Source organism: Acartia tonsa, chromosome 6, assembly GCF_053477335.1.
Source record: "Acartia tonsa isolate MP-2025a chromosome 6, ASM5347733v1, whole genome shotgun sequence".
Lineage (NCBI taxonomy): Eukaryota > Metazoa > Arthropoda > Copepoda > Calanoida > Acartiidae > Acartia > Acartia tonsa.
In genome coordinates, this window is record NC_137265.1 from 50,244,103 (window position 1) to 50,268,737 (window position 24,635).

At 33.7% G+C, this 24,635-nt stretch overlaps 3 protein-coding genes across 4 annotated transcripts in view; all 3 read left to right on the top strand.

Annotated features, from left to right (window-relative positions):
- Positions 1-7: 7 nt before the first annotated feature.
- On the top strand, positions 8-13,704 carry LOC145322879 (uncharacterized). Its single transcript, XM_080165214.1, has 7 exons — positions 8-46; positions 3,628-3,731; positions 4,292-4,344; positions 8,630-8,713; positions 9,490-9,593; positions 10,145-10,201; positions 12,127-13,704. The coding sequence occupies exons 1-7, from the start codon at positions 28-30 to the stop codon at positions 12,867-12,869; spliced, it is 1,164 nt and encodes a 387-aa protein (XP_080021340.1). The 5' UTR covers positions 8-27; the 3' UTR covers positions 12,870-13,704.
- Positions 13,669-19,266, top strand: LOC145322880 (uncharacterized). Its single transcript, XM_080165215.1, has 4 exons — positions 13,669-13,740; positions 15,714-15,810; positions 16,763-16,834; positions 17,690-19,266. Exons 1-4 carry the CDS (start codon positions 13,728-13,730, stop codon positions 18,696-18,698), a joined length of 1,191 nt encoding a protein of 396 aa, XP_080021341.1. The 5' UTR covers positions 13,669-13,727; the 3' UTR covers positions 18,699-19,266.
- LOC145322882 (pre-miRNA 5'-monophosphate methyltransferase-like) overlaps positions 19,263-24,635 on the top strand; it is a 32,218-nt gene continuing 26,845 nt past the window's right edge. For both annotated transcript variants that reach the window (XM_080165222.1, XM_080165223.1), the window contains exon 1: positions 19,263-19,319. In XM_080165222.1, the coding sequence (XP_080021348.1) occupies positions 19,298-19,319 (22 nt within the window). In that variant the 5' untranslated portion in view covers positions 19,263-19,297. The remainder of the gene's footprint in view (positions 19,320-24,635) is intronic.

Sequence of the window (24,635 nt, forward strand, 5' to 3'; positions counted from 1 at the left end):
CTCTATTTTTTTCAGATTAACAATAAAATGACTGCTGTTGTTAAAGGTTGTTATATATTATTTTGGATCAACTGTAGTTCATGGTACAATATATAAATCAATAATGCATAATTTAAATTATCTCGCAGTGCAGAGAAATGCGCGAAAATGGCCTATTTTACGCATTTTTTCTTCAGTGAAGCTTTCCCTGTGCATCATTGGATCTTGGCTAGATTATTTGTAGGCCTTCTTATGCCGCTGAAAATGGTGTGCTGGTATGATCTGTACGTTCAGCCATTTAACAGCTAGCAGCCTTTAGAATTCATATATTTTTGGCAATATATTACCGTGAAATGCAGTAGATCCATTATTTTAATTAAAAATGGAAAAAAATATTTTCAATACTCTATTATATTCATATTATCCCCCCTCCCACATATTGTTTTAGTTTTTTTCGCCAAGGAGGGGATATAAAAGAAAAAATGCAGCTTATGCTAACTATGAAATTAATTCGGTAAAAAATCACGAAACCTTTACGTTTTTTTCAGCTGTCGTTAATTACCTCTTCATTTTCCCCCCAATTGTTATTTTACATTTATTTCGCCTGTTGTTTATACCTTATACTTTTGCCTTTTAAAAGGGGGGTTGAAAGAAAAAACTCAAGACGCTAATTTTAGCCTACCGAAAAAACGGATTCCGGATTCGCATTCCTAAATTAACCAAAAATTGGGCGGATTCGGATACGGATTGCCAACCCTAAAAACGATATTAAACATAACCCTTAATATATTAAAAAAAAATATCTAGAATTTCTGCTAGAAGGTGCTTGATCTCGTTAATGCATACTACTTTTAAGGGGTTTAAAAAAAGGGGTAGTTTCACAAAATGCATTTGAACTTAATTTAATGAACCTCATATTTGAAATAAAGGGGGGGGGGAAATGTGGTGACTCGTGCCACGACATACCAGCAATTTTATTTTGGGTGCTACTCCCTTAGTTTTAGAGATAATTGGGTGAATACTTTTGGGCTGGGTCACTATTTACCAAAACTATTGGTATCTTTAAAAAAAAACGGCGGCGGGTCCGCCGTTCGCCGGCATTTTCCGCCGCCGCCAAAAAAAAAATTTTATTGCATTTCTCGCCGAATTAGGCAATTTGGAATCATTTGAGACCATGTTATTTTTTTCAAAAATTTTTCCCCTTATAACCAACCCTGCGGGGGGGGGGACTTTTTTTTCAAATTCAATTTTTTTCAAATTCTCGTTTATCAAGGTATATCTTAAATTCAGTGCCTCTCCTAAGCTTTTAAAGATATTGAGACAAAACCTTTTTAGGTAGATCATTAAAAAAATATTTGAATAAAAAATGGCGGCGGTACCGCCGCTCCCGCCGTCCACCGCCATTTCCGCCACCGCCGCCAAATAAATTTTTATTGCATTTCTCGCCGAATTAGGCAATTTGGAATCATTTGAGACCATGTTATTTTTTTCAAAAAATTTTCCCCTTGGGATAATTGGGTGAATACTTTTGGGCTGGGTCACTATTTACCAAAACTATTGGTATCTTTAAAAAAAAACGGCGGCGGGTCCGCCGTTCGCCGGCATTTTCCGCCGCCGCCAAAAAAAAAATTTTATTGCATTTCTCGCCGAATTAGGCAATTTGGAATCATTTGAGACCATGTTATTTTTTTCAAAAAATTTTCCCCTTATAACCAACCCTGCGTGGGGACTTGGTCATTTTTTTAAAATTCTCGTTTATTAAGGTATATCTTAAATTCAGTGCTTCTCCTGTGCTTTTAAAGACATTGAAACAAAATCTTTTGAGGTAGATCAGCAGAGGCACTGAATTTAAGATATACCTTGATAAACGAGAATTTGAAAAAAATGACTAAGTCTCCCCCCCCCGCAGGGTTGGTTATAAGCGGAAAAATTTTTGAAAAAAATAACATAGTCTCAAATGATTCCAAATTGCCTAATTCGGCGAGAAATGCAATAAAAATTTTTTTTTTGGCGGCGGCGGAAAATGGCGGCGAACGGCGGGAGCGGCGGACCCGCCGCCGTTTTTTTTTGAAAGATACCAATAGTTGGGGTAATTAGTGACCCAGCCCAAAAGATTTCACCCAATTATCTCTAAAACTAAGGGAGTAGCACCCAAAATAAAATTGCTGGTATGTCGTGGCACGAGTCACCACATTTCCCCCCCCCCCCCCCTCCCCTTTAATAATCTACCACGTAGTTTTTAAAATATCAAGACTTGAAAATTGTCTTTTTGTGATATATGCAATTTAAAAAGACGATTTTCAAGTCTTCATATTTTAAAAACTACGTGGTAGAAAATTGAAATTCTTTTAAATATATGCCATGTAAATTTAATTTAACCAGGAAAAAATATGCGGTTCACTAAATTAAGTTCAAATGCATTTCGTGAAACTACCCCTTAATGTTATTTCTCGAGCAAAGCTCTCTTAAAATTGAAATATCTGTAATTGATATAAAAGAAGAAATAACTTTTTTCGTACCAAGTACGCTTTCTAACCATTAATGTGGTCGAATTGTTCATATAGTGTTCCCATTAGATTGTTCGGGTATAGTCCCTTTCGTGGCAACGCTCCTTGTTCTTTGTTTTATTCTCAGTCTCCTATTTCCAGCCCCTGCGAGGGGCTCTATCCTTGAGGGGCCAATTGCCTAACCCTGTGGGGCAATAACCTAACCTAAAATAACCCATCCAAAGCCATTTTAAAAATACGACAAAGCGCCCCTTAAGGGGCGTTGCCACGAGAGGGGCCATTCCAAATTCTCCATCTGTATTCGGTCCATCCTATTATATAAAGTAGTAAGCGTTTTTTGTCTGTCCCAAAGGATCTCGCTAACCGCTGAACCGATATTGTTCTCCTTTACAATGAAGCTTCTTATAGGTCCTGGGAAGGTTTTAAACTATTTTTGGGGATAGTGTCTTCACCCCCCTTCCAGCCCCCCCCCCCAAAAAAAAAATATTTTTTTTACTCTTTTAAAACCCAAAGAGGACTATCCACGAACGAGAGCACATGATTCTAAGTACCTTCCAGCATTGATCCTAAGTATTTTCTTTCAGAATATGATAGGACACCATATATTATTAATATATTGACGAGAAAATTTATGTTTCACCATGTTTTTTTTAGGTATTTTAATTGATTTTGAAAAATTTTATGAAGCTAATTCTTTTAATAAAATGGATATTTGATGATACATATGCGAATACTCGTGTTATATAGATTGTAAATTAATCCATATTAGCATTAATTTAAACATACATATGAGATATAGTAAATGTGCATTTGACTTTTTTTTATAGTTATTATTAAAGACAATTAAAGACACCCCGAACTCAACAAAACGTTTGATAGAATTTTAACGAAAAATGGTGGACATTTTGTTACTTTTCTTCAACTTGAAGTGGTGAAACATAAATTTTCTCGTCAATATATTATTTATTGATAGTGACCTATTATATTCTGAAAGAAAATACTCAGGATCAATGCTGGAAGGTACTTAGAATCACGTGCTCTTGTTCGTGGATAGTCCTCTTTAAAATGAGATGAGGTCGAGTGTTGAGTGCCCCTAGAGGCTTCTAGGGGCGTAGCCGCTAGTTCTTTATATTTTGCTTAGGTTCTCCGAAGATAAAAGAAATAGTCAGCATTTTCAAAAGTTCAGCAACCAAAAGGAAGGGAGCAAATGGAGTTGCTACTAACGGCAAACCTTCCTCTAAAAAGGTGAGTCATTTTCATTTGTTAGTGGCGAAGCTATTCTGTAAATCAATGACAAATTGGTATGCAACTATTATATTATTTTTGCAACTGAAAGCATTGTTAAAAAATTTCTTCTGTTAAAAACTGTGATTGGACTTAACATTTAAAAAAAAAAATTAGGAAAGTTTTGCAAAAAAAATTCCATAGTCCGACTTTGAGACCATAAAAGTCATATTAGGGGTGATCTAACAAAAATCTACCAAAGTAATAAATAAAACTAGAGGCAATAAGATACAACTTTGTTTTTCATGACTTGTTGCTCAAACGTTTAGAACATCGATAAAAATGGTTTTAATAAAGTTGGTAGGGTGGTGACCGGTTTTGTCCCATGACCAGGAATTATCATTATTCAAAAATGACAAGCAACCATACGATCTTATCTTGATTTACTACATATCATTAAAGTCATGCATCTGACAAAGAGGGGTTAGGTAGGACAGAGATTTATGTTATCTTGATGTCTGAATAATTACACATGACGTTATATTTATAAAACGTTACGTTATATAGAATACTAATTTTAGGCTAAACCCGCTTTTGCAGTAAAAAATCTTGAATCTTCCAGTGAAGATAGCAGGTATTTATTGTATTTAAGTAGTGTAGCTGTCCTTATACAGTGTGTTTTTTTTATGAGAACTTTTTTTAAAGCAATTTTACCCCACTTATAGTTATCAGAATTTAATGATTAATGGCTTATTTTCTTTGTTTTTTAAGGCAATTAATAGAACAACAAAAAAATATTTCAGTTTTTATTTAAAAAGTACAGTAAAATCTAAATTTCAAAACTTAGGTGTCAACATCTAAAAATGGTTTTAGCGCATTTTTCTTAAAAAAATGGATTTTCTGTAGTCGACTTTGGGGGGCCAGTACTCCCTCCCTGGTTGAGATATGACCTTCAAACTTTGATATGTTCTAGTACATGTCCCTAATAGTATCTGTATACATTTTTAGCTCTATATCTCAACTTTGAAGTGTTTAGCAGCCATTCTTGCAAAAGGTTGATTATTTGAGCATAAGAAAAATGCGTTAAAACCATTTTTAGATGTTGACACCTAAGTTTTGAATTTTAGATTTTACTGTACTTTTTAAATAAAAACTGAAATATTTTTTTGTTGTTCTATTAATTGTCTTAAAAAACGACGAAAATAAGCCATTAATCATTAAATTCTGATAACTATAAGTGGGGTAAAATTGCTTTCAAAAAAGTTCTCATAAAAAAAACACACTGTATAAAAGTAGTAAGATCTGTGTTTGTCTGTACAAAATAATTTTGCTATTTGCTAACAAATCGAAACGGTTCTCCTTTACAATGAAGCTACTAATAGGTAATAGGTAATAGTTAATACATTTTATTAGGGTTGGGCCGCATTAAAAATCAGCCGGATATCTGGTATTCGGGTAGTTTCAATATCCGATATCCGGCCGGATATTGTAAATGGCCGGATATCCTGCCAAACCCTACATTTGATATGCCTCTTTGAAGAAAGCTTCTGGTTTTCGCTTCTTCCACCAAACTAAAAAAAAGACAATTTGGCTAGAAGAGACAAAAAATATTTCATTGGGAAACGGTGGTTTTCGGCGAAAGTGGTGGTTCCTACGCCGTTTCTTCACAGTTCGCCATTGTCCCTCTACCATGCAAAAAAAATTCAATGCTGTAACTTTTTAAAAGCGAAGCTTTTCTATAATTAGGGTCGGTTCGTCCGTACGTCTGAGATGGATAGCTTTTTTCATTAATTTAGGCATGTTAGAATTGTCCTATCGATTTCAAATTTTGCATGGTGATTCATGTAGTAGTTAGTTACGATTTAGAAAGCGTACAACTCTATAATCATTACCAGAATGTCCATACGTCCATTTTAAACATGTTAATTTTTTACATTTTTAACAACTTATTTTTATGTGATCTAATTATCCGATTGTTCTGATTTTTGGTATGATGTCTTGGACAACAAAGTACAACTCTATAATCAAGTCCTAAAAATGTAAGTATGTCCATAAACATTATCCTGTATCAAGAAGTTTTTCAACAAATTTACTCACAATTTTGCTTTGACCATTGTTCATTTATATTCTGATTTTTCAGTTTTGACACTATACAAGTGTTAATGTCCGTTTGTCCTGCCGTGTGAGGGCTTCGCTTTTATGGATGTTGTCATCCTTGTTTTTATTTGAGTTCCTTTGACCTTAAGTTTTTGTTCCAAACAGTGTCAACCCCCCCAGTGTCAAACAGTGTTAACAAACAAATTTAACTGTAGATATAGTAGTCCTATTTAAAATCCTCTTCTGCATTCTGTCATTTGTACGTTTGTCCGTCCGAATATGGTTGATTTATGCAAAATAATGACCCATGCAAAATATTTTTTCTGTAATGCAAAAATTGCGATGGTACAAGCACTGCAAAATTTTTAAAATTTGCAAAAAGACCTGTTTTTAAAGCTCTTGTACCATCTCAATTTTAAAGATTTTTAAAAAATTTCAATTCTAGTGTGTCAAAATAAACCTGAAATTTACCAAAAAAAGGGGGGCAGTCTCAATTCTAACATATGTATGAAGGACAAAGGTGTAGCAAGTAATCTTTCAAAGTAAAAATTGCCAGATTTCATACACAAATAATAGGGTTGGGCCGGATTGGATGGATACAGATATCCGGCTGATCTATAATTCTGGATATCAAGTATTTAGGTTTATATTGACACACTAGAATTGAAATTTCATAAAAATCTTTAAAATTGATATGGAACAAAAGCTTTAAAAACGGTCTTTTTGCAGATTTTAAAAAGTTTGTACCATCTCAATTTTAAAGATTTTTACGAAATTTCAATTCTAGTGTGTCAATATAACCCTAAATACTTGATATCCAGAATTATGAATCAGCCGGATATCTGTATCTATCAATTCCAGCCCAACCCCATTATTTATGTATGAAATCTGGCAATTTTTACTTTGGAAAATTACTTGCTACACCTTCTTCCATTATATGTTAGAATTGAGACTGCCCCCATTTTTTTGGTCGGTATTTTTTTGACCACCTTCATTAAATGACATTTTTCTTCATGTTCTAATCGACTGACAGAAAAAAACATAAAATCAAATTTGTTCCTTAGTAAATTGCCTACAAAAAAGTATAAAATGAAATTTTTAGGGTACTTATTGGGTCTTAAAGTCGGACGACAAAAAAAATTTTTTTCGATTTTTTGGACAAAAACTGGTAAGAGCTAGAGCTTAGACGTCTTCAGGGGACTTATTAAGAATCTAATAGGCTATCCATTTCCGTTTAAAACTTTAAAAAAGCTTGTATAGTTTTTTCTTAAATCGACTAAAAGTGAAGCGGGGCGAATTCGGTTTTTTCACTTTTTATACTAACTTTTTCAATTTTATATAAAAAAGTGAAATTTTCGAGAGAAAAAAGTCAAATTTCTCGTACTTAGAAAAAATTTATTTTTTTTGTAGAAAAAATTGTCCGATCTTCATAATTTTTTTTGTGAATGCTCTTTATTACATTTAGCAACTTTAACCTTTTGGGCATGCTGTAATTAAATCAATATGTCATAGGTTTTTTGAAGCTGGAAAATCGACCACAGATTTTGCCAAACTTTTCTCTTTTTTTCAACTTGATTTTTTTAGGAAATTTTGCTAATAGAACTAATTTTTTTTTGGCCAAATCTATTCAAAATTGCCTGAATTTTAAGGATCAGGCCTTTAAAGTCATAAAAAGTTATTTTTTCTAGTAGTATTTTTATGTTTTTTATCAAAAAAAATTTCGAAAAAAAAGTCAAATTTCGCGTACTTCGGAAATATTGTTTTTTTGGTAGAAAAAATTGACCTATCTTAATAAAATTCTTTGTGCATACTCTTTATTACATTTAGCAACTTTTACCTTTTGGGCATGCTGTAATAAAATCAATACGTCATCGATTTTTCGAAGCTTGAAAATGCCCTACCGACTTCGCCTCAAGGCGGGGCGAAGTCGGTGCCGTTTAAGAGATCAATTTTGACAAACTTCCCAAAGTCCTAGGTTTACGTCCTTTTAGGACCTGATCGACTTTTCCGAGATCTTTCTACTGGTCTTGGTCCCATTTTAAAAAAAATATTTTTACGATTTGCAGGTTCAAAAAACCGAAAAAAACACTGAGTTCACCCCGCTTTACACTATATTATGGCTGGGGGCAAAAATTTTAACAAAATTTTTCTAATCCGGGACAGGCTAATAGACATACTTTATCTAAATTACCCGTCTGGTCCGATTTTTCGTCATATATAAAAAGAAAATTTTAGCAGACGAAAGAATTGCTTACTTTCCACGTAAGCTGAGGTGGATAGGCTTGCTACTCGCTGGTGAGGCAAAATTATTTTTGTGAAAAATCCTCAAAATCACATTAAAATCTACAAAATTAAACAAAATATTATGTTAACCTTTTTATGATTTTATTTAAATTTTGTAAATTATTTATACGATTTTGGAGGATTTTTCACAAAAATAATTTCGCCTCACTAAAATAATTAGACAATTATATTGTTATGTTATGTATGAAATGAAAAAAAAAACATGGGATCGTAACAAAATGTGTACACAATTTCAACCAATGAGATCTCTTGAATGTTCCTTAAGGATTCTCCAATTGGTGGAATCAGACATTATGTGTCTTGAGTAATCTCTCTACTCAACCAACTAAGTAAGATAGCATAAAAAAAAGAATGGTCCTTTTATGTTTCGTTTTCAAATATTGAGGTGATTTTATATTTTTTCTCTTTTAAAGGTTTCTTTGTCTTTAACAGAAAGGACAATAATCATTTTCATATTAAAAAGGCATCAGTTTTTATGTAAACAATTCTTGTGTTTGATTAGTTATTGATGCTTCTAGTGACGAAGAGGAATCTTCAGCTGCTAAGAAGAAGGCTGCTGCTCCAGCTGCCAAGGCCACACCCGCTAAAAAAGAAGAATCCAGGTACCAGCTTTTGTTTCTTAACAGAGGGGTAATAAAATTATATCTTATTGTCCGTTTGTTGTTGAATTTAGAAGAATCTATGCCTTTGATTATTTTATTTTAGATTTTATTTTTTTATTTAATCTTCACACTAAGAATGGCAACTCAAGTCTATTCCTAATTTAAGTAGTTAGGATTTTTTGTTTGTCCATTAATATTCTGTTAGATAGTTTGTTAAAGATTCTGTGTTGGTTTTATGCCAGTGCAGGGGTGTATATTCTGCACAAGATTCATTTTTTTCCCATGCTGCAAAATTTCAAATTTTTTTTCCTTCCTGGTTTTTTTCCGGCAAGGAAGGGGTAAAAATAGGGGAAAAATCCAGAAATTTTTATTTTATTCTTATTATCCCCACTCCCACACATTATTTTAGTTTTAGAGGGGAGAAAAATGAAAAAAAATGTTTTCATTTCTGTTATTTTTTTCATTTTTTCCCCCCAACAACATATTTTTAATCGTTTTTACTCTCCCCCCCCCCCCCCTTTAAGCCGGGTCAATTTTGCAGAAAATGCACCCCTGGTTTTATGTTAAAGTAGTATGTTGTATCAACAATAATTTTTAGTAAATGTGTACTGTACGTACACCAAAGTACAAAAAGCATAAAAACTAATCTAGCAAAATGAAATCTTTTCAATAAGGTTAAAGTTCATGCATGTGTTACGTGTGGGAGAGTTGGTCTTTGCTAGTTTAGGCTTAAAATTGTCTTTCTCAATGTGATATTTACAACTAATATTTTTTAGTGATGATTCTAGCAGTGATGACAGCGATAGTGACAGCGATGTGAAAGAGAAGAAGCCTGCAACAGCCAAAGCAGCAACTTCTGCCAAAGCTAAAGAAAGCTCAGGTGAACATAAAGACGTATTTTTATGTCTTTTTGAAAAAAAGGCATCTAGTGTTCACATCTTCCATCAATTTAAAAGAAATATCAATGCTTTCTCGTCATTTCTATGACCTTGGGGACTTATTCTTAATATGTACCCATAAAAGTTTGTCAATACACTAATATGTACGAATCAAATATAATCTAGAGACACATTTTCTAATTCAGCCGATAAGAAGTTATAATTCAGGGGTGTATATTCTGCAAAATTGGCCCTGTTAAAAGATTTGGGGGGGGGGGGGGGGGTGAGATGTAAAAATTAAGAGAACTGAAAACATTTTTTTTTTTCATTTTTCTCCCCTCCTTGGTGTAAAAAACTTAAAGAATATGCAAGAGCCAAGAGGGGATATAATATGAATAAAATTAGGAGTTCTGTAAATATTTTTCCTTTTTCTTGCTTAAAAAAAATTAAGAGAGGAAAAAACGAAATATTTTGCAGCAGGGGAAAAAAATGAATCTTGTGCAGAATATAGGTACACGCCTGGATTACTTCTTACATCCAACTTGATTTTTAGGAGGATGGATGAGGAGTGAGGGAAGCGAAGATGAAGAAAACAATGGTGAAAGTAAAAAAAGGAAAGAGAGTAAACTTTGCTAACATATTTAATTTCCCAAAAACAAATGTAAAAATATAGATGATTAATATTCTAAGACCAGGGTTTCGGATCCGGATCCGCAAGGATCCGCATATTTTTAAGTCCAAGGATCCGGATCCGCAAATAAATGCGGATCCGGATCCTTAGAAAATGCGGAAAAAATGGAAAAATCTACCTAAAGAGGACTATCCACGAACGAGAGCACATGATTCTAAGTACCTTCCAGCATTGATCCTAAGTATTTTCTTTCAGAATATATTAGGTCAACATATATTATTAATATATTGACGAGAAAATTTATGTTTCACCATGTTTTTTTTAGGTATTTTAAGGGGGGGGGGGGGGGAAGTTCTGACACATTTGCGTAAACGGTGAGTATAGGCTTTATCTTTGGACTGAGACGATAGGTTATTAGGGATAAAATCATTCTTATATGATGAATTTCCCCCATTTTTAAGTTAAAAATCAACTTATAAAACAAAATATGCATATTTTTTCTTCAAATATGTGAATGATATTAAAAAAGATGCATATTTTGTTTTATAAGTTGACCTGTAACTTAAAAAAAAAAAAAATTTATTTTTCATTTTTACCTGTACAGAGAACACCTGGAGGCCTGGAGCTCCGGAACCTGGAGGCCTATCCAAAAAATCTTAAATCTGGGGGAAATTCATCACATAAGAATGATTTTATCCCTAATAACCTATCCTCTCAGTCCAACGATAAAGCCTATACTCACCGTTTACGCAAATGTGTCAGAACTTCCCCCCCCCCCCCCTTGATTTTGAAAACTTTTATGAAGCTAATTCTTTTAATAAAATGGATATTTGATGATACTTATGCGAATATTCGTGTTATATAGATTGTAAATTAATCCATATTAGCATTAATTTAAACATACATATGAGATATATTAAATGTGCTTTTGACTTTTTTTAATTTTTATCATTTGACAACATGGACAATTAAAGACACCCCGAACTCAACAAAACGTTTAATAGAATTTTAACGAAAAATGGTGGACATTTTTTTACTTTTCTTCAACTTAAAACATAAATTTTCTCGTCAATATATTAAATATTGATAGTGACCTATTATAATCTGAAAGAAAATACTCAGGAAATGCTGGAAGGTACTTAGAATCACGTGCTCTTATTCGTGGATAGTCCTCTTTATATAAAATCACAGACATTCTCTTGATGAGAGCCAATCTTTAAGGTTTAGGTTCAGACTTGAAAATTAAAAGTATTTTTGACTTCGAATTAAAGAATAAAATTTTTTTGAAAAATTTAGTGATTTTATTTTTATTGTCAAAGATCCGGATCCGGATCCGCACTGACCAAATTTTGAGGATCCGGATCCGCATAAAATCAATGCGGATCCGAAACCCTGTCTAAGACTTAATTAAAAGTCTGCTCAGGGTCCCCAACGTGGGTAGAGTTACATATAGCTCGTGCCCCCTCTATTCTTTAATTTAATATAAAAAATACATGGATTTTAAAAATATATTTATATGTTTGATTTGCACATTCAGGGGTGTATATTCTGCAAATTTGACACTGCGGGGGCAGGAGGGTTAAAAACTGGGAGGGGAAAAAAAGAATTTTGCAGCAGAAAAGAAAACTACATACCTGAATTTTGTTTATCTTTATTACAATGTTTATTAGGTATTCCTTGGATCTTAAAACAGATTATAATGTACTAAAAGTGAAACCTGTATCTGGCTAAAGTAACGATCCACCCCTTTACCACTTCCCCCACCTATCCTACTGGACGAAAAACTTACCAATAAATGATGTCTATGTTATCAACCTGAATTGACGATAATTTTTCCCCTTTAATAATGTATACGTATATAATTCTATTTATCCATTTTTATCACACAAAGTTTACTTTATTTTAAAGGGAGGCCGGAAAATGTATTCACTGTGATAAAGAGGGCCACGATGAATATTTTTGTTCTAGTAAGCCTAGCGAAATGAGTCGCAAAAATTTTTCTGCCAAGTGCCATAAATGCGACAAGCCTGGCCACAAAGCTAGAGAATGTCCCGAGGATGGAGCGGATAAATGTTTCAACTGCGGGGAAGAAGGACATATATTAAAGAACTGCATTAAGCCCAGAAGTCTTCGCGGCGGACACAGAGGAGGAGGGCGCGGCGGCGGCAGCATTGGAGGTGGTAATGTTGGCGACCAAATGTGTTACAAATGCGGAGAGAGAGACCACTCTTTGCGTGACTGTCCCGAGGTTGACGTTGATAGGTTGGAGAAGTGTTTCAATTGCCAGGAGGAAGGACATAAATCCAAAGATTGCCCACAGCCCAGAAAGCGGAAAATACGTAGACCTTGTTGGCAGTGCGGCGAGAAAACCCACCATACGTGGGAATGTCCCCTGGGCGGTTCGAATGCCGGACCGCCACTCAGTGCCCAACGTGGTCGCGGCGGAGGTAAAGGTTCGAATACCGAACCAGGCAGTGCCCAACGTGGTCGCGGCGGAGGTAGAGGTTCGAATGCCCAACGTGGTCGCGGCGGAGGTCGTGGTGCTGGACGCGGTGGCAAGCCCGTTGTCACTGACACCAATGCTGAACCAATTGGTGAAAAGAAAGTTAATAAAAAAAAATCTTTTTTTAAAAACTTAAAATTGTAAATTATCTGCATTTATACTTTTTTCTTTATTTGATTAATACGAGCGTAAGATTATAATTTACAATTTTGCAGTACAAGATTTTCTTACATTCTATGTTTGCCATGAATGAGTGTTTCACTTTTTTTCAGCCGTATTATTTGATATACATTTAGTACAGATTTAATTTATGGCTTAAAATCAGGGTTTGAATTAAAATTAATAATGATAATGCTGTAAAGGGACAATGTAATATAACTAAAAGGGATAGCTGCATGAAGTGCATTGAACAATTTTGATTGCAAGCATAAAGTTACAAAAATACCATCTAACATATATAGTTTTGCATTACAATAATAGCAATCAGTTAGGCACCACAAAAATAGTTATAATGCTGTTTTTGTGTAAACAGGACCGCCATTTATGTTGCATATATCCATAAAATAACAATTTAAAGTCTTGATATTTTTAAAACTACCTTGTAGAAAATTGAAATTTTTGGAAATATGTATCTTTTTGATGAACTATGATTATTGAACTGAAAAATAAACATATGCAGTTCACTAAATTCCAAGTTTAATGCACTTCGTGCTACTACCCCTTAATGTTTTGCTTTTTTAGAATTTCTATTTATTTACTTAACTAAAAATGATCCTATTTGAATCCCAAGTAAAACTTTTTTTAATTCCACTATTTCTAAGTCGCTAGTCCTTAAAAAAACATCCTTAAAAGTTAATGAACTAAAAAAATCTCCATCTACAAATATATATCTATATATATAGTTATGTATGTTATTGTTAATATGTTAATAAACTTATTTTTTATTAAAATTATTTTTTTCCATTTTTTTCCAGACAAACTATATTGTTAGAAGATATTAAAATGACGGCTACTGGTAAGGGTAACAATATTTGGGTATTTTCCCTTTCGTGGCAACGCTTCTTGAAGAGCTTTTTTTTTCACAGTAGCTTTTCTCCTATTTCTAACCCTGCGGGGCAATCACCTAAGCTATATTAACCTATCAAAAGCCATTATTATTTTTAAAATACGACAAATCGCCCCTTAAGGGGCGTTGCCACGAAAGGGACTATTCTCTAATATTTCTAGTTGTTAAATCTTGATATTAAAGTAGTTTTATCTTTTTAGTCCGTCCGACCAAATCTTATGTAGCTTCTTTAAGACATCCTTATAATAAAAATAATATATCAGAATGTTTGTACTGAAGAATCTCTTACTGATATGGTTCTCCTCTACAGGGTAGCAAGAAACAAAACATCCCCCCACCTAAAAGAAATTTTTTTTATATGGGATATCTGGCTTAAATTTTGGGTTACTGAACTCTACTCTCACCCCTCCCCCCCTTGACTGCACCTAGGGGCGTAGCCGCTAGTCCTTTAATAAAGTAGGAAGGTTTTTCTGCCTGAATCTTTATATCACAGTTCGCCGAGTTATTTTATATTTAAGGATTTGGTTGGTTTTATGCTATTTTTATTAGTTCCAACGCTTCGTACACTGGGCACCTCAGGGGTATATATTCAGCATAATTGACCCTGCTAGAGGGGGGGGGGGGTTAAAGTAAAAGAAATAAAAAATGTTTGGTTATTTTTTATTTCCCCCCCCCCTGAGCAGGGGTTCCCATGTTGTAGAATATACACCTCTGCCTAGATGTTAGGTGCGCATCCGCTAGTCCTTATAAATAAGTTAACAATTTCTGTATGTGTGTACTGAATGATCTGGCTGAACTGATACGGTTCTCCTTTACAATGAACTTTTTTACTGGTGTAACTTTGTCAGTTTGTTTGTTCCACTGTTCTTAATATTTGAATAAATGGGATCAATTTCTAAACTTCTGTATTATTATGTGTTATAAGACTTTAAAACAGGATTATAACTAGCGTTGTGGAGCCGCCATATTTTGCCGTTGCTGGAGCCGTTATTTTCGTTCAAAAACGGTTTCGAGTTAGATAAAAAGACAGGGGTGTATATTCTACATGGGATCCCCTGCTCAGGAGGGGGGGGGGGGGATAAAAAATAAGTGGTTGGAGAGAAAAAAAATGTAAAAGTTAAGAAAACTGAAAACATTTTTTCCATCCCCCCCCCCCCTCCTTGGTGAAAAAAAACTAAAGAATGTGTGGTAGGAGGGATAAAATAAATAAAATATAGAGTACTTTAAATATTTTTCCATTTCCCACCTCCCCTACTTGGTGAGAAAAAACTAGGGGGGAAAAATATAAAAAAAATTGTAGCCGGGGAAGAAAAAAATCTTGTGCAGAATATACACCCCTGTAAAAAAAAAGAGATTTTTTTACTAATTATAATTTTGTAACTCTGTTTAGTTGTGTGTAAATACCCCTTTTAATTTTTTTTTTTTTATGGTGGAGCCGGAGCCGTACCAAAATCAAACGGCTCCGCAACGCTGATGCAATTATGAAATTTCATAAACAGCGGCGGCTAATCCGCTTAATTTTAGCGTTATTTTCCTTATTTTAAGTTTGAACACATATGGGATCTTAGCAAATAGTCCCTTCCTCTTCTACAAAAAAAAATATCAGGGGTGTATATTCTGCACAAAATTCATTTTTCCCCTGCTGCAAAATTTTGAATTTTTTCCCCCTCCTAGTTTTTTTTCTAGCAAGGAAGGGGGAAAAATTAAATAAGATTTCAAAACTATTCATTTTATTTATATTAGGTTAATTTTTTCACCAAGAAGGGGAGAAAAATGGGGAAATGTTTTCATTTCTCCTAATACTTTTTTCCTCCACAACATGTTTTTTTACTTTTTTACCCCTCCTTTAGCTAGGTCAATTTTGCAGAATACACAACCGTGAAAATTATTTTGGACATAATTGTCATTGTTTTAATATTTAGATGATGCCTGGGACGAAACAGAGATGTTTGCATCCCTGCCGCCTGCCAAGAAATTTAAAACAGCCGAAGAGAAACAAATGCATTATGAGAAAATTTCAGGGATCAAGTCGGATACTCGAATTTTGGTGCTTCCCCTAATCGTGCCTGTCGAGCACTGAATCCCTATCCCCTTTATTAAAAAAAAGGGGGAGATAGGTTGTGTTAAAATTCCGGAAAGGTGTGAGTATTAAGGCTTAAAAACAGTAGTAGAACGATAATTTTCACTAAATTAAAATATGTGTATTCCTTATTTAAAAGAACTATAGACATAAATTTTAGGTAGTGAAAAGTATTTAGTGAATATTATCGTTTTTAAGCCTTAAAACCTTAAACCTTTATGGAATTTTAGCATAACCTTCCTCCCCCTTTTGTATATTAGGGGGGGTAGTGCTTTTGTTCCTATGCCCAACACTGTGGGGCTAATAAGTCTCAATATAGCATAACCTGACCTGATCTAAAGTATTAAACAAACATTTAGACTTTGTGAAAGTTCGACATATCTCACTTTAGGATTATTATGATTATTAGAACTAGAAGTCAAAGGTCCAAGCTTATCAACTAATTTTAATCTACTGTAGGGCAATTTTGGGTTTTGCAGTATATTATTTTATTGTCCTATCCAGTGTCGTGCACGGCAATTTATTTGGGGGTGGGATGAAAAAAAGAGTAAGGCAGGCCCTCATTTTAATTTTAGGGGTTGTTGACACCCTTCTTCTGCATGTGGTACCATCTCTAAAAATCCCTAACTTCCTTCACAGGGACGTCCAGGGGGGGGGGGTGGTAAAGGGGTTGGTTACGCCCTCCCCCCCTCCCCACCCCCCACCCTAAATGAATTTGGCGATTTTAGTCTTAACCCCCCCCCCCCCCCCCCCCAACTAATACATATATAAATTTATGTCCTTGCCTCTAAATTTTAATTTTCAATTTTTTATCCTCCACCTCCCCCCCCCCCCCCCCCAACCAATAAAAAAGCTTGGACGTCCTTTTTATATCTAACTTGATACACTGTTAGGAGGAAAGGCTGGTATAGACGAAGAAAGTGAGGGTAGCGAAGATGAGGAAAACAACGATGAAAGTAAAAAAAGGAAAGAAAGTAAACTTTGTTAATGTATTATCCAGAGGTGGATTCTTTAAAAAAACAGGGTCGCTGCATCGCTGGCGGGGCAAAATTGTTTTTGTGAAAAATACTCCAAAATCCCATAAAAAAAATCTTAAAAAATCATAGAAGGATGATTTTACAGAAAAACAATTTTGCCTTAACAGTGATGCAGCGATCCATTTTTTTAAAAGAATCTTCCTCAGGGCTGTATATTATGCACAAGATTAATTTTTTATTTCCAGCTGCAAAAAAATATTTTCCCCACCCTGACCCCAAAGTTCTTTTTCCATATTACCTAGCTTTTTTACCTTTGTAAATAGCTTCATAGAGCTACAAATCAGTAAAGTCACTCATTTTTTAAAAAGTTTTGGTGGAAACCAGAGGTGGATTCTTAAAAAAAACTTTTTGGCTCACTTAAACCAGGGAGGCTCGCTAATTTTTTTTTTTTTTAAATCCTTTAAAATCATATAAAAAGTCTAAAAGAATTCTAATTAAAATCTTAAAAGGGTTATTATCATAAGATTTTGTTAAATTTTTTGTAGACTTTTTATGCGATTTTGGAGGATTTTTACAAAAAAATTTAGTGAGCCAAAAAAAAATTTAAGAATCCACCTCAGCTTTTATTTTTCTCTCTTTCGAAAATTTTTTAACTTGATGGGAGATTTGCTTTAATTTTTCATTTATTTATTTTATCACAATCAATTTATTATTAATATTACTTGGATCTTACACCAGATTATATTACCTTATTAAAGTTAAACTTGCCCTTGTCATAATATCCACGTATGTCGTATATTCTATTTACCCATTGTTATCACACAAAGTTTACTTAATTTTGAAGGGAGGTCCAAAAGTGTTATCACTGTGATGAAGAGGGTCACAGAAGATTCGAATGCCCCAACAAGCCAAAAGTTGGACCAGAAAATTACTTGAAAAATCTGCTTGAGAAACAACAAAAGCCGGACCATAAAGGTATCAACGATGGCATAGCTGACGCCGACCAAATATGCTTCAAATGTGGCGAAAAGGGCCACCACTCTAAAGTTTGCGAGAAAAACTGTAATGATGTCTGCTTCAACTGTAAAGAGGAGGGCCACACCAAACGCTACTGCCCTAAAATGCCGAAATTGATATGCAATCATTGTAAGAAGGAAGGACACATTAAGACTGAATGTGAAATGGGCCATAAATGTTTTTACTGCGAGGGAGATGGGCATAAATCGTGGGAGTGCAACAAAAAGCGAAAGGAACACCAATATCTAGCCGATAACAACAAATGTTTCCATTGCAAAGAGACAGGACACAAATCGTTTACCTGTCCCACGTTGAGAAAGGAGAAAAAAACCGGTGATAAAGTCTACAAGCATAAAAAGGACCGATGCTTTAATTGTCAAGAGATTGGACACCGAGCTCCTGATTGTCCCAAGCCAAACGTTAGAGATAACGACGAGGAAAAGAACAGATGTTTTAACTGCAAAGAGATGGGACACAGGCTAAAGGAATGTCCTCTACCAATCAAGGATCAGAAATACAAAGATAAATGCTACAATTGTCAAGAATTGGGACACAAAGCTAAAGATTGTCCAAAGCCCCAAGTTGAAAGAAAACCGAAGGAGGAAACAGCCCAGGAGGAAGCTACTGGGGGTGGTAAAAAGGGCGGGGGCCGGGGACAAATGAGTGCTAAATGCTTTAATTGCAAAGAGGAGGGACACAAGTCGTATGCGTGTCCCAAGCCGGTCAGCAAGCAAGGAGTGAAAGGTATAATGGTGAAGAAATGTTTTACCTGTCAAGAGGAGGGACATAAATCGTCAGATTGTCCTAAATCTAAAAGCACCGCTGAAAATTAAATACCTATCATAAAAATTATTTTTGCAATAGAAAATTTGAAACTTCTAGAAGTTATTTAAACTGAAAATACTTTTATTGATTAGGTAAATGAAATGAAAGCTTATGTAAAAAAAAAAAGAAATCTTTACGGGAGGGATATAGAACCGATATAATAAAACTTCCGCCTAACTTTTTTTGCTAGTCAAAAAAATCCAAAATTTTGAAAACAAAAATTTATAGGTACCTTGAATATACACAAATAACCTTGCTAGGTACGGAAAATCTCCGTATTTTTGAAATTAAGGGAAAATAAGGGGGAGGAGTAGTTTTTCAATGATTTGTTAGGTCAGGTTATATTTGGTACTGAGTATCCCCGCAGGGTTAGAGCAGAGTTATTAAATTTCTTTTTCCAAAATAAGGTTGGGAGGAAGGTATCAGTGCCTTTAGATTGAGTTTATTTTATTTTACAAATCTTGGGTGTTTTGCATTGTTATATATAAAATTATTATGTATATTTTTACATATGATTGTTAAATTGTTAATTAAATTAATACAGTGCATTTTTTAGTTTTTCTTATTTTTTTCAGATTATGAATAGTTATTAAAATGTTTTAACATTATGGAGAACTGTACAACTGAAGGTATGTAAATTAGTTTAGCCGCAGTGAGATGACATTGGACTAACAATGGGGCAGGGGTGTATATTCTGCACAAGATTTATTTTTTTCCCCTGCTACAAATTTTTTTATTTTTCTTTCCCCCCCCCCCCCCCCCTAGTTTTTTCTCACCAAGTAGGGGGAAAATGGAAAAATATTTAAATAACTATATTTTATTTATTTTAGCCCTCCTATCACACATATTTTAAAGTTTTTTTTCACCAAGGAGGGGGGGGGGGATGGAAAAAATGTTTTCAGTTTTCTTATTTTTTACACTTTTTTCCCTCCAACCACTTATTTTTTATTCCCCCCCCCCCCCCCTGAGGAGGGGATCCCATGTATAATATACACCCCTGCAATGGGGGCAGCGGCTCTGACACTTTTGCGTAAACAGTGATTATACACTTTGTCTTTAGAGTGAGAGGATAGGTTATTTCACAAAAAAAGTTTCCATTTGGGATGTAGTTTTCCTATTTTAAAAAAAAATTGGATTTGGCCTCCAGGTTCAAGTGCTGCAGGCCTCCAGGTTGTCTCTGGACATGTAAAAATGAAAAAAAAAAATTTTGGATGAGCTAGAGTTTAACTTATGAAACAAAATATGTATCTTTTATCTTCAAATATTTAAATAACATACAAAAAGATGTATATTTTGTTTCTTAATTTGACTTCTAACTCTTCAAGAAAAAAATTTCTTCATATTTACCTGTCCAGAGGAGGCCTGCAGCGACTGAGCCTGGAAAATGGAAACCTTTTTGTGAAATAATCTATTATCTCACTCCAAAGACAAAGCCTTTAATCAAAAGTGTCAGAACCGCTGCCCACCTTACTCTGTTACCCAAGGTTTCAAACATAATCTCTCATTTGTTGGCTTAAAAAGTTGAATTATTTTCCATCAATAATTTTGATATACAGAAGGGGCAATTTTGTTTATCATTACATTATCATGTCCATTGTCTTGTCCCTTAAGATCCCTATTTTAACACTGATTAGACAAAGCAAGATTAGTAAAACTATCATGTAGTGCAGACATCTGCTTTTGCTTGCTGAATCTATTGTTAAAAGTGAAAGAAATTATTTTCCATTGTCCTCTTCATCCATTGATTTTACATGTGCGATTTGTTTGATGGAATAATCACTTTTTAGATATTAAATATATAATATCATTTTTCTGCATCTTAAAGCGCAATATTGTACTTTTAGTGTTATCAAGAAATAAGATTATAAAGTAATGGTTAGGGTGTAAAATATTGTAAGCAAAATTGTTTTTTTTGATCTGAAACCTCCTCCCATTGTTATAATCGATATATTATTACTTGGATATTGCGCCAGATTTTCATTTACTCTGATAAAGTGATTCTCGCAGCGGATTGGAATAACGATGCACCCCATCTGACCGGATGAACGAACTGACCAATAAATGAGGTCCTTATTAGCTAGCTAAATGGATGACAAATTTTCCTCTGCCAATATATCCACGTATATCCTATTCAGGGGTGTATATTCTGCACAAGATTAATTTTTCCCCTGCTGCAAATTTTTATATTTTTTTCCCTTCTGGTTTTTTTCAAGCAAGGAAGAGGGAAAATTATATTATCCCCTCTTCACACTATTTCAGTTTTTTCACCAAGGAGGTGAGAAAAATGGAAAAAAATGTTTTCATTTCTCTCAATTTTTTTCATTTCCCACACCCTCCCCAACCCCCTCAACATATTTTTTTTATCCCCCTTTACCAGGGTCAATTTTGCAGAATATTCACCCCTGATCCTATATTCATTGTTGTTATACAGTATCAAGCTTCACATAGTCTAGTATTTCCGAATGAAAGCCTAAAATATTGCTAAGAATCACAACAAGAAAAGATTTAGTATTATATTACTTACAAATTGTATAATATTTATTTACATAACGGAATGCGAGATTCTATGGAGATGTAGCTTTCTAGTAGAAACAATGATAACTAGATTCATATGCACCAAAACACAAGAACAACCTGGATGGATAAACGGACAACATAAATTATAGAGCAGTTGTTCAGGGGCCTTTAAAAATAGGATAAGATAAATAATCACGAAACCTTTCTATTTCAATATAGAAATGTCTTTGGTAGTAGATATCTCTAGAAAACAGCAATCTATCTTATATATCAGTTTAGATAATCGCTTTTCCCCTTTTTTCCTAGGTATTGTGTTAATGATTCGTTATAGAAATCCTTTTTTGAGTTTTAAATTTGCGATAGGTATTTATTTTAAAGATTTCTGTTTTCTAGATCTTTAAGATCATATATCCAAATATCTTATTATTTTAGGTACAATTTTGTTAGGAATTTTCACCTATTTATTTGAATAACAAAACTTAATTAGATTTTCAGATGAGTGGAATTTTTGTCCGTCGCGTATGGGTCAATGTATACTGTACAGTTTTTAACTTCTTAGTAGCGTAGCTACTCTAGAATTCAATTGATATAGATATCTAATGCATACTAATGGCTTCGCCAAATGAGGGGGATGTCGTTCATTAACTCCCTATATTTAATTTGAGAGGGTTAGAGTTCCAAGGCCAATTTAACGCTAGAATGATGAATCACGTACTCCTCCTCTAACGTGTAGCAGCCTTAAAACCTACCCTTGAAGCCACTAGCTTTGTGTCATTTGCTTGACATGACAGCAGTTGGCTTTAACAATTCTATTACGATAAGAATTGTAATTGAAATAGTAAGTTTCAAACTTTACATTTCACTAAATATACCTATATTTATTGTTAATTTTCTACTTTTGTAAATTGACATGCTTGTTATTATTTTTGACCGCATAGACGTAAGTTAAAGGAAAGAAATCCGTCGGACTACAAATTTCAGGGAAAAATTGATTAGGTATTGGAAATTAAATTACACGTGCACCCAAAGTTTTATAACCTCTTAATCTTATTCGCTGGCCGAAAACTTGGGGTACTTTTATTTTATTGTGATTGGTTGGTTCCAAACTAGTAGTGTACAAACTTTTAAACCAATAATTTAAATCTACAGAAGGAGTAATATTGTTTATGATTTGGGTTGTACAATGTACATCAAGTTTTCGTCTATAATATTACCCCTTAATTTCCCTGAAAAATTAAGAAAATAAACTTTTAAGAAGTTTCCTTTTATTGTTTTGAAGTAAAAACTTTAATATTCTCTAGAAATATTAAATCAAATTGGCTATTTATGTTATTACTGGTACGGTAGTTAAATCTTTTGTTTTTACATTGGGCATTAGAAATTTGACTTAAATCTTTGTTGGTTAAATAACTTTGGCTACTTCAATTAAATCTTAATTGGTTGGTTAAAACTAACACTATCTAAATTTTTCAATTTACTACTTCAAACTACGGAAAGGAAATTTTGTTTTATTATCATTAGGAATGTCTTATCCCTTTAGATCCCTGAGATTTATTATCATATTTGCAAAACTGATATCTACGATATTTACGATATCTTTCTGCTGAAATTAATTTTTTACTAGAAGTGTTATTTTAATCAAGATTAGAGATAATATTATAAAGTTGTATGCAGTTTATTGAAAGCAAAGCTTTCATACATCTATGACATTTCAACTGTTTTTATGTACATTTGGGATATTTTCATGAATTAATGTTTCAAATAAGATATCTTAATTAAGGTTGAAAAACATCACATATAATTTTCAAGCTAAAATCGTACTAAAGGTGTCAAGCTTAGTATATGTAGATATTCCTGGAATATTTAAAGCTATTTTCCTTTTCTCTTACTTGAGGAGCCTCGTTTTAATGTTTGTTGTCATACTTGTTTATTGCAAGCTCGCACATAAGAATGTTTGTTATTGCTTGCTGACAATCCTCCTCATGAAAGTGACATGATGTTTGTCTGTGTGTGTAGCAAAGAATCTTGCTTGACACTGAACCCATATGATTCTCCTTTACAGTAAAGCTCCAGTCACACAAGAGAAATCGCCCATTGAAAAATTATATCTTTCTTTTAAAACTTTAATCTTAAATGGAGGGTTTTTTCTCCTCCACCCCCCCCCCCCCCCCCCTTACATCTAGCAGCATAGCTGCAAGTTAAAAACATAGATTACCACTAAGCTATAGCCGCACATATATCCTAGGAATTTCATAAAAATTTCCACTTATGTAATATGTATCGCTTATCTCATACATAACTATTTACATTTGTATCGTTTAAACTTTTACTCTCAATTTCAAATTTTTCCGTTTGTTTTTTCATAAGGTGAAGCTTTAGTACATTTAGGACAAGTTTGTTTAAACATATATGTGCAGTATAACGGACTTCGCCGCCCTGGGAAGGTGGGAGAATTTAAAAATGGCCTGAAACCACCTCAATATATTTATGAATCTTCCCTGAAAAGTACAACCCATACGGAGCTTCAATTACCGAGATTTTTTGCCTCAGATATGAAAAAAACTACTTTATATAATAGGATACCTTTTTTGTCTGTTTGACTATGAAAATCAGTAAGCAAAATTTTTATGTATTACTATAGGTAGGAGTTCTAGAGGGATTACTTTAACTTTTAATTTGGAGAATATGGAAACGTTTTTGTACATATATTATGTCATGGAAAAACTTGTTAGCCTTATGTTGCTTCTGGACATAACTGTCCATTTTTATAGTTATAAGATAATTAAAGATATTGATTATTTTCAAAGAAATGTCAAAGGGCTAAGCACGAACGAGAGCAAGTGATTCTAAGCGCCTTCTTGCAGCGATTCTAAATGTTTTTTTGGTGAATGTATTAGGGTCTTGTTTAATATCGTTATATCGATTTAAAAAATTAAGTTTCACCATGGTTTTATATGAAAATAACTTTGAAATATTAGTCATTTTTTTAATGAAATATCATTAAATGCTTTGTTGAGTTCAAACTGCTGTGACATCGATATAACAATATTAAACATAACCCTAGTATTTTCACCAAAAAAAACATTTAGAATCGCTGCTAGAAGGTGTTTAGAATCATTGATCTCGTTCGTGCATAGCCCCCTTTGGGTATCAAATGAAATTATGAGGTCAGTAAAACTTGATGAACTTTACAATGTTTTAAGATAAAGTATTTTTTCAATATTAAAAGTGATACTTATTTTAGAGCTCCGCTTTTATAGATGTTTTATTCGTTTTTGTTGGTATGTCAAACGTTTAACACTTTCTTATTTTTTTTTAATTTCAAGAAATTTAGCAATTTAAGATTTTTATCAGTTGAATGTTTTTTTTGCCTTAAATTCACACATTTAATGCATTATTAGGTAATTGAAAATTTCTGAAACTTGTGT

What these genes read in the sequence shown, in the direction of transcription:
- LOC145322879 (XM_080165214.1), top strand. An exon ending in TCTTCCAGTGAAGATAGCAG is followed by an intron (nt 4,345 to 8,629) that starts GTATTTATTGTA and finishes TGATGCTTCTAG; the next exon opens with TGACGAAGAGGAATCTTCAG. An exon ending in AAACAATGGTGAAAGTAAAA is followed by an intron (nt 10,202 to 12,126) that starts AAAGGAAAGAGA and finishes TTACTTTATTTT; the next exon opens with AAAGGGAGGCCGGAAAATGT.
- LOC145322880 (XM_080165215.1), top strand. An exon ending in ATGCATTATGAGAAAATTTC is followed by an intron (nt 15,811 to 16,762) that starts AGGGATCAAGTC and finishes TGATACACTGTT; the next exon opens with AGGAGGAAAGGCTGGTATAG. An exon ending in AACAACGATGAAAGTAAAAA is followed by an intron (nt 16,835 to 17,689) that starts AAGGAAAGAAAG and finishes TACTTAATTTTG; the next exon opens with AAGGGAGGTCCAAAAGTGTT.